The 10,843-nt window shown below is 37.9% G+C and overlaps 1 protein-coding gene across 1 annotated transcript; it reads right to left on the bottom strand.

Annotated features, from left to right (window-relative positions):
* Positions 1 to 1,965: 1,965 nt before the first annotated feature.
* LOC118800973 (class I histocompatibility antigen, F10 alpha chain-like) lies at positions 1,966 to 7,313 on the bottom strand (the record flags this gene model as incomplete). Its single annotated transcript, XM_036561151.1, has 4 exons — positions 7,203 to 7,313; positions 6,033 to 6,296; positions 2,386 to 2,670; positions 1,966 to 2,238 (listed from the first exon to the last, which is right to left on the bottom strand). Coding segments are annotated over exons 2-4 (703 nt in total), but the record flags the coding sequence as incomplete, so codon positions are not given.
* Positions 7,314 to 10,843: the final 3,530 nt, after the last annotated feature.

Consider the following 10,843-nt stretch of genomic DNA (forward strand, 5'->3'; position numbering starts at 1 on the left):
CCAAAATACCTAAGGCTATAGTCTTACCTTCGTGTGCGTTTTTTGACCGTTCCTGAATTCCCTTAATATTCACCCCCAAGGCATCAAAATGTGTTGGAAAATGTATGACCATGATGTATTTTGTCCAAACAATTCAAATTCCATCATAAAATGAACATGTGATATTGCGCCAAATTTCCCAAAATACCTAAGGCTATAGTCTTACCTTCGTGTGCGTTTTTGACCGTTCCTAAATTCCCTTAATATTCACCCCAAGGCATCAAAATGTGTTGGAAAATGTATGACCATGATGTATTTTGTCCAAACAATTCAAATTCCTCATAAAATGAACATGTGATATTGCGCCAAATTTCCCAAAATACCTAAGGCTATAGTCTTACCTTCGTGTGCGTTTTTTGACCGTTCCTAAATTCCCTTAATATTCACCCCAAGGCATCAAAATGTGTTGGAAAACGTATGACCATGATGTATTTTGTCCAAACAATTCAAATTCCATCATAAAATGAACATGTGATATTGCGCCAAATTTCCCAAATACCTAAGGCTATAGTCTTACCTTCGTGTGCGTTTTTTGACCGTTCCTAAATTCCCTTAATATTCACCCCAAGGCATCAAAATGTGTTGGAAAATGTATGACCATGATGTATTTTGTCCAAACAATTCAAATTCCATCATAAAATGAACATGTGATATTGCGCCAAATTTCCCAAAATACCTAAGGCTATAGTCTTACCTTCGTGTGCGTTTTTTGACCGTTCCTAAATTCCCTTAATATTCACCCCAAGGCATCAAAATGTGTTGGAAAATGTATGACCATGATGTATTTTGTCCAAAAATTCAAATTCCATCATAAAATGAACATGTGATATTGCGCCAAATTTCCCAAAATACCTAAGGCTATAGTCTTACCTTCGTGTGCGTTTTTTGACCGTTCATAATTCCCTTAATATTCACCCCAAGGCATCAAAATGTGTTGGAAAATGTATGACCATGATGTATTTTGTCCAAACAATTCAAATTCCATCATAAAATGAACATGTGATTTGCGCCAAATTTCCCAAAATACCTAAGGCTATAGTCTTACCTCGTGTGCGTTTTTGACCGTTCATAAATTCCCTTAATATTCACCCCAAGGCATCAAAATGTGTTGGAAAATGTATGACCATGATGTATTTTGTCCAAACAATTCAAATTCCATCATAAAATGAACATGTGATATTGCGCCAAATTTCCCAAAATACCTAAGGCTATAGTCTTACCTTCGTGTGCGTTTTTTGACCGTTCCTAAATTCCCTTAATATTCACCCCAAGGCATCAAATGTGTTGGAAAACGTATGACCATGATGTATTTTGTCCAAACAATTCAAATTCCATCATAAAATGAACATGTGATATGCGCCAAATTTCCCAAAATACCTAAGGCTATAGTCTTACCTTCGTGTGCGTTTTTTGACCGTTCATAAATTCCCTTAATATTCACCCCAAGGCATCAAAAATGTGTGGAAAATGTCTTGTTGTTAGGAAAAAGGATGTACGGTTGTCCAAAAAATTCAAATTTCAATCACTAAAGCAAGCACCCCCCTCCCCCCCCCCCCCCCCCCCCCCCCCCCGCCCCATTAAACCATGAGAACTCGCCCCCCTGAGTTCCACCTAAATATTCACAGCACGTGCTAGAAGTTTAGTCAGGGTGTCATTGGCACAACATCACTATTCTTCAATTATGTGCTTAATTACTGCAAGACCCTTTCCCAAAGCTCATATTCAGGCCGGACATTGTCAGCTGTGTCAAAATCGGGCCGAATTCATGTAGTCTGATCCTGGTTTCTCTAGAATGGAGCATTTCACATCAAAATCTGATGGTAAGTCACTCTTTTCACTTTAATTTGTGTACATATTAACAGTTTAGTTGTGCAGAAATTATGAAACAAAGGAAATTCTCCTCGTAATGTGCAGGAGTCATCCTACCCCAGACTGTGGTGATGTTGTGTGCTACGCTGCTATGAAGCACTACACAGCTGTAGGTGTGTTTTCCTACATCCTCCTCTGGAACTGCCACACTCTTTCTGGTCTGGTATGTGCCGTCCTCATTGGGCAGCACATCAGTGACCCCTCCATCCACAGGATGCAGATTTGGACCGAGCCAGTCTATCTGAACTGCCCGGGGGTAAAACCCCGTCACATGACATGTGACTGTGATGGAGCCGGCCTGCTGTTTCTCAAAGATCCTGACTTCTGGAACTGGATAATGATTAAAAATGCCTTAACCTTCCATAAAATAAAATAGCAATATCTTGTAGTAATATAATCAATTTAATAATTAATTAATTACTCAAGAGAAAACAGTATAAATGCTACAAAGTAGTTACAGAGTAACATTTAGCTGACCTTTTTTGATGCTGACTCTAGGAGCACGCTTGAATATGTTAATGTGCTCCCAGCACAATGTTTTGAAGACATTTGTTAAGACGTGGAGATTGACTTCATCTCTGTCCCTTTGGTGTTTATAAACAACTGCTTCAGGAACTGCAGAAACAAATGTCTTTCTTTCAAAATCAAAGCTTAAGAAGTCCTTTCCATTGAATGTGTGAGTCAATGATGACTTGTGTGTTCCGTTTGGATAGAGGTAACAGCAGCCTGTTGACTGGTACATGTTACTGCCAGCCAAAGAGCCTAAAATGGAAGACAAGAGAGAGGAATATTACTTCAGAGATAGCAAGGCTATATGTAGGGGTGGGTAATGTCTACTGACTGGCTGAAAGCCTAGTCTACCCATTATTATGTATTAAAAGGCCCTGCATGTATGATTTTTATCAAAAAATCAAATGAATGATTAGTATAAAACATTAGACTAATCTACAAATTAGTGTCAAAGATGTCAAGTGTCAAGTGATGAACCATAACTATTAGACCTAGTCGTTGAGTTTGGGCCATAAATGTCAAAAACAGAGGGAATGACATCAATATTGCTTGTTTCTGCTTATTTCCATTTATCTCTTATTTATCTCTCTCCATTATGGAGGATGATGGCCACCCACTGCACACCATCATCATGGACAAGAGGAGCACATTTAGTGGCAGGTTGTTGTCACAGAGCTGCTCAACTGACTGATTCAGGAGATCCTTTGTCCCTAGGGCCATCAGGCTCTTCAACTCTTCCCAGTGGGGCCAGAAGAAGAGGAGAAGAGAGAAGAGGGAAGAGGAGAGATGAGGATTGAATCTGAATCTCATGTTAAATCATAGGTTTATCTCATGCTAAATCTTAGGTTTATTTTATCAATCTGCACATGTGGACACCTTACTGTACATATTGCACTTTCTGCACCCCCTATCGTGCATCTTTTATTTCAGTACCAATATATGCACATATTTAATCAGTATTATCATTATATTCTGTTACCTGTGCCTCATTATTGCACTGCCTTTTTCATCTCAAGTTATAGATATTATTGCAAATTTTTGTATTTTTCTATTTGTATATATGCCTGTAGATAGGATTTTTATATTTATTCTTCCTGTTATATTGTTTTCACCCTTATTAATATTTACTGTCCTATGTTGTGTGACTACTACTGGCTGCTAAATTTCCTTCGGGATCAATAAAGTATCTATCTATCTATCTATCTATCTATCTATCTATCTATCTGCCACCGACATTTGGCTGCTCCAGGTGACATGAACAGTTGAACATTTCTCACTAAATTGGTCCCACACATAGGAAATCAACACAATATTGGTTGATTCCACTGTCTCTTACAATTATGGTGTTAAATAATCTAACATGTAAGGCTAATGTTAGACTCTATTAATTAGAGAACTCACTTGGCTTCATCTACATAGACGCCACAGGAAAAAAACATCTGGGACAACTTTACAATTAAATATAAAACGATATAAGAGTATTAGTATAATAAGAGCATTACAATGTAAACAATTAGTATAATAAGAGCATTACAATGTATACAATGTATTTGGACTCCATATCCCAGAATCCCCTGGGGGATCACATGACTCCTGCCTCACTCTCATGCTCCAATCAGCGCTCTAGCTCTCCAGAGTACTGATCAGGTCCACCTGCAACTCATTAATTAGTTTAGTATAAAGCCCAGGCTTGCAGGGTAGGTTCTTTGTGAGGTACTGATTCTGTTTCTAGAGCTACTGAGCATTCATATCTGTTTGTTATTCTGGTTCTGACTTTTTGCCCTGTTTTAGACTTACCTTTTGCCAGACCCTTTTTCGGATTGTTTGCCTGTATGTTTGTGCTTCTGTGTTTTTTGTTGCCCTATGCCTGTGTATTGACTTTGATTTTGGATTGTGTTTTCATCAGTAAAGCCTCTCATTCTACTTTTACCCGTGAGTGTCTGTGTCATTCTGTCTTGTTACAACAGTGGCGAGAGGAGGCATCCTTGGTGAGGGCCTTGCCAGAATTGAGCATTCCTGACCTGATAGCACTACTGCTGATGGGTTTGCATATTTTAATCATAGCAATAATTCCAGCCCTAAAGTGACACAATGCCTACAGTTACTTTAACCAGACAGATAATGTTATTTTCCTCTTGACCTTGTATATAACAGTTTAGGGGGTGAGAGGAGTGCGGCAGGCTGCAGCAGCTCAGCTAAACCACAGCAGGAAGCTGTAATGGTGACATTAGCCACGTTTACATGCAGCCTAATAATCTGACTAATAGCTCAATTGGAATAGAATATGTCCATGTATACATCATATTTAGAATAGACCAGTCTGATTGAAGCCATTCGGAATACAATTTCTATCCAATTAAACGAGGTGGATAATTCTGCAAATAATCCGCTAAATAGAAGAATAATAACAACGTAAATGCTTGCATCTGGTTACATTCCCAGTTGGAATGCATAAGTACATTCTGCACATGTGTGTCGCGTCATAGTGAAAGTGTATAACGTTCAACATGGTAGGAACAGAAACTGGTCTGCAGAGGAAGCTTTGAACTTAAAACAGCTTATGTATGACGTCTTCCTCTTGTCGCTTTCTTAATACACATGAAGCACATTTTTCTGCCATAATTTCAATGCAATTAAAAACACAAGCATGCCAGCTGAAAACTTGTTTCACTCTGACTGGACCTCATGTGATGCTCACTGTCATGGCAGGTGATGCTCTACGCATGTGTGTCATTTTGGATCAGATTACTCGTAGTGTGCATGTAAACAGAGATTTTCCATCAGCTTGTTGAGCAGAGTGAGCATAAACACCTCAGTCTGAATCTGTAAGCGGATTGTATTCAATCGAATAGGCAAAAATTTTTGCATGTAAACACAACCAGTGTGGTAGCATCTAATGTATCTGTACCTTTCTGCAATCCGGATTTCTGGCTGTGTCCAGAGAATCTTTTTCAGCTTCAAATAAAAATCTTAATCTTAAAGTTGGGATGCCATGAACTTTGAAACTCTCCCCACTCCAGGGCCTGTGGCTCCATATGATTTACTGCTGTCAGCAAAGGCAACTGCTGTTAAGGGGCTGGTGTTTAGACTGATAAACGAAAGTAATGGAATGGGCTTTAAGATGGCCTCAAGGATTACCCAAGAGAAGCTGATGAGGGCTTGTTAAAATGGTATTGAAATCAGCAGTAAATGTAGTTCATGTGAAAATCTCTGAGTGAAACTCTGGAAACACTTGATCATGGATTCTGCTGAGTTAGCATTCATGCATTCATGAGTTAGCTAGCAGCTATTTTAACTAGCCTTGTAAGCAGTAAATTAATAAATTTGCTTCATAATGATAGACAAAGTGAATAAAAACACTCCGGATTATATATAAAATGAAGTTACACCATGAACGTAACATTAATTTATGTAGTTAGCTAACTGTTTTAGGTATGTTGCTCTGTGCTAGCAAGCTAGTCTTGCTAACTGTGAGTGGGTCAGCTAGTTATTTTCCCTAATGACTGTTAGGCCTGTGTGAAATATGGTAAAAGCTTCATTACTTGTTTAATCTTTTGTGCTGGTTATGTAAGCAGTATGTCTGGTTGTGAGAGTACATTAAAGAAGTGCAGTACCGGTCAGGTTAAACTGCTGAACAGCTGACTCAAATCCCAGAGTAATGAAGCGTCTGATGCGGTCTACTCGAAGCTGCATATTTGTCCACTCCTGTTTTCCTGCAGGGCTGTTGATCCAGTCAGGACAGGGCATTTTAGAATCCATGTTACTGTCGTAGTAGAAGATGGTCACATCGTTCAGAGTGTTCTTGTGTATGTACTCAGGGAGGTTAAAGCCACTGGATTTAACCAAATTGACGCACAGACTTAGAGACTCTGAATCTGCTGAGGGTAAAAAAGAAATAATAATGGCCTGGTGCTGATATGCAATACAGAACAGGTATGCTAATAAATATTCATGCCTACTTCCTATATAAAGTCTGTTATTTATTACTACATTATTGGTGGCTTTAATAAAAAATGCATCAGAATCCAGCAACTCCACAGCCTATTTTATGACATTATATGACAGTTTTCCATTCATTGATCCAGTCAAGCCTTGGACTACATTGTAATGCCAATGGTGATGCCCTGCTAAATAATATTGTGGAGATGTGACAATGCATCATGGGGAATGGGCATTCTTTTAACCCTTTAAAATCCCAGGCTTATTACATACTAAGGCTTACTATTCAGTAACTACAGGGACTCCGATGCAAACTGGCTGAGCTATTCTTAGGTTATAGAAGTGTGTAATGAAACTTTGGGCCCGCCCCTGCCCAAATTTGTCCCATTCAGACTGTCTGAAATCTAATGATTAATACTAAGTCTTTTGGATGCTATGGGGAAAGAATTTCTGATGGAAAATGACAACTAGAATTAAAATGTGCCTCAGTGCTCATCAGTTTAGAGGAGGAGTCTAAGAAACAAGGAAGTAAGTACATAGCATGTACAAGGAAAACAGTGAAGTTCTCAAAACTGAGGCCTGTATATTCATTAAATATATATTTACAAAAAAAGATGATCAAAGAGATTGGGTTGTAATAAATCATTTGGTTCAGTCTCTCTACTGTGATGATACATAAAACCTGACTGAAGTATTTGATGCATATGATTCCTATAAGCAAGTATGAGCTTAGCTGCTGTTCAACCACTCTAAGATCTCTAAATAAGATCTCTTATGTAAGAACAATCTTGGGCATAAGATCTGAAACAGTCCTACAAAATGCAGGCCTAGATGTTTTTACTCACCAGTCCACACAGTGCTGAAGATGTAAAAGAAGACATAAGACAGACATGTTTTTCATGACTAATACAGTAAGTAATAAAACAAAAAGAAGAACAAGACTGACAGGATTGAAAATGAAAGCAATTTTAGCAGGAAGTCTCACAGTAAGGCAGTAAGCCCCGCCCTGGAAGAAAAATAAAAAAACTCCTGAACTGAATTATATTGCACAGTGTGATACATGAAATATTGAAAATTAATACAATTAAACTAGAAAGGGGCATTTAAAGATTAGATCTAGTGTTGTTTAATGTTAGAATGAGCATTGAAGAGAAACAGATTAGAGCACTGAAGCTCAATGCATCTTAATTCAAATATTACATTTTCCCATAAGTACTGTGTCACAGTATTAAAAAACTCAACAGCACACATGAACAATATCTGGATAAAAAATGGTGGCAGATACTGAGTACTTAGTGTAAATAGCATGATGTTACTATTTATGCTTAGTGTTCATAGTAACATCAATCTATTTACACTTATGTAATTTGATGCTAGTTTATACAAATTACTGATACCGATTCAGCTTCATTAGCCTGTATGTAAATGATTCTGCATTTTCTATGAGGTCACTAACTCTCTTTGTCTCTGGCAAAAATAAGGGCATGTATGAGTGCATTTCATAGACTCAGATACTTTACACCACAAGTAGTAATATCAAACCTTTACTAAAAACAATTGATGAAAAACAGTATTATTACAATATTACAAATGTTAAAAATTGTAATATTGGATATAGTGGGTATAGTGCACTATACTCGTACCAGCACAACACACACTAACACACCACCACCACATCAGTGTTACTGCAGTGCTGAGAATGATCCACCACCCAAATAGTACCTGCTCTGTGAGGGTCCATGGGGGTCCTGACCACTGAAGAACAGGGTAAAAGGGGACTAACAAAGTATGCAGAGAAACAGATGGACTACAGTCTGTAACTGTAGAACTACAAAGTGCACCTATATAGTAAGTGGAGCTGATAAAATGGACAATGAGTGTAGAAACAAGGAGGTGGTCATAATGTTATGCATGATCGGTGTATATATGCATAGTTCCTTCTTAAATTCCTCTACAGATACAGTAATTTGCAAGCCTATTCCGATTCTCATAACAATACCTGGTGGAGTAATAAATAAAATAAAAAATAATCTAATAGTAATAAAAATGCTTTAAGCAGAAGTACAACTCAGTGAACATTTATCTTCAGTAACGTTCAACATTACATATTCTCACCAACAGATGGCAGCATTAAATCAGCTATTGCTAGAAATATATCTAATATACCCAATAAATACTCAATATGTGAAAAATCCAAGTTTAACATGACATTTCTACTTTCTATTCTATTTTATAGTTTCTGCGTGTGTGATTTGCAAGGCCAACCCTGTATACTACAAAACTACTGAATCATTTCATATTTTAATTCATCCTCATCATTCTGAGATCAAAATCAAGCCGTTATGAGCAGTAGGCAGATAAAGCTCATGGGTTTTTTCTTTAGTCGCCTCTGCAGAGTCTTCTGTGTGACTTCAGGTCTCATGTCCATCTCTGTAGTAGCTTCCTATTTGCTCACTCTGATTGATTTGCTTGATATGGCCAATTTTGTGTGTACATGGAAAAGCTTTGATAATTTAGAGAGTAATTGTTTCTCCTAAAACATACATGGCAGCATCTTAATAACATACTGCACGCTAAACATTATCACAGTACATCAGGTTTTCAGGAGGAGGACTTTCTGATTGTGGTTTTGTTCTGCTTGGAAGATCATAAAAACTGTCATGGGGAAAAAAAAAAGTTTTAACAGCACAGCCAGTCTGCACCGAGGACTGATGTGACAGTGGTTTAACATTTTGTTGCTACAAACATTGGTCAGAACAAAGTCTTGCTATAATAGAAAAAAATATTTTCCTATGTGTTGTTATAGTACTTTACTAATTTTGTTGTGTCATTTTATGGTTTTATTGTAGTTCCTGGCAGTGATTCATATGAGGATGAAATTCACCAGGTGAAAAGGAAAAGAGAGCCAGCAAACTGGAAACGTAACATTTAAAAAAGAAGGCGAATGGAGGGGAAGTCATACAGTGGCGAGCAGAAACACGTAGGTGAGGTGACCAAAGAGAGATGTATCATGGGACCAGGATGTTCGTCAGAGAGACGTAGAAAGTGTTCAAAACGTTTCTGCAATACTTTCAGTGAAGAGTCCAGGGAGAGAATCTTCCAGCATTTCTGGCAGTAGATGAACTGGAAGAGAGTAGGTCTATGTGGCAGGGCTAGTTGATTATACTCCTGTAGCAAGGAAGAGATCGATAAATAACGATTCAAGAAGATTAGCAACTCTCCTACCACCTTAATATACAACCCCAGTTCCAAAAAAGACATTTTACCATTTCATGAAGAACATCAACTCATTTGAACTTGATGGCAGCAACGCATCTCAAAAAAGTTGGGACAGGGCCGTGTCTACCATTGTGTAGCATCCCCTATTCTTTTAACAACAGTCTGTAAACGCCTGAGAAGTGAAGAGACCAATTGCTGGAGTTTTGGGAGAGGAATGTTGTCCCATTCTTGTCTGATGTAGGATTCTAGCTGCTCAACAGTCCTGGGTCTTCTCTGCCGGATTTTTCGTTTCATGATGTGCCTAAGGTTTCCTATTGGTGAAAGGTTTGGACTGCAAGCGACCAGTTCAGCACCAGGACTCTTCTTCTGTGAAGCCATGCTGTTGTGATGGATGCAGTGTGTGGTTTAGCATTGTCTTGCTGAAATATGCAAGCCTTCCCTGAAAGAGACGCTGTCTGGATGGTAGCATATGTTGTTCTAAAACCTTCATATACTGTTCAGCATTGATAGTGCCTCAGAATACCATACCATCCAATATTGACCGTTGGCCTTGTCCCTTGCGTTCAGGGATTTCTCCAGATTCTCTGAACCTTTTGATGATATTATGTACTGTAGATGGTGGAATATCCAAAGTCTTCACAATTTTACATTGAGGAACATTTTTCTGAACTTGTTCCACAATTTTTAGACACAGTTTTTTGCAGATTGGTGAACCTCTGTCCATCTTTGCTTCTGAGAGACTCTGCCTCCCTATCCTCTATTCATACCCAGTCATGTGAGATATTTGCAAATTTTATTAGTACCACTTTTCCAGCCTTTTGTTGCCCCTGTCTCAACTGTTTCTACATCTGATTTGTGTTCTGTGTGTGAATAAGATTTATTAGATTTGCAAATCATTGCATTCTGATTTTATTTACATTTATTTACATTTTACACAGCGTCCAAACTTTTGTGGAATTGGTGTTGTGTATGTTGCAGAACATGAATCAATCAATAGACATCAAGAGTGAATAACGGTGTTAAAATAGTCTTGCTATGAAATACAGGTTTGTTCTGCCACTGGTACACTACTAGTACCATCACTATTATATTGTATTACATCATGATTATATTATCATTGCTGTTACTCTGTACAACTTAGAAGTCTTTAAACATCTGTTACCACGTTTTGAATTAAGTAACTAAATTAAAAAAGAGAGAAGCTGTGAAATAAAGTTTTTACTGGAATTCTATTTAATCTTAAGCAGAAAAAATGAAAGCTGATCTG

This window comes from Colossoma macropomum, unplaced genomic scaffold (assembly GCF_904425465.1).
Source record: "Colossoma macropomum unplaced genomic scaffold, Colossoma_macropomum, whole genome shotgun sequence".
In the NCBI taxonomy this organism is placed as follows: domain Eukaryota; kingdom Metazoa; phylum Chordata; class Actinopteri; order Characiformes; family Serrasalmidae; genus Colossoma; species Colossoma macropomum.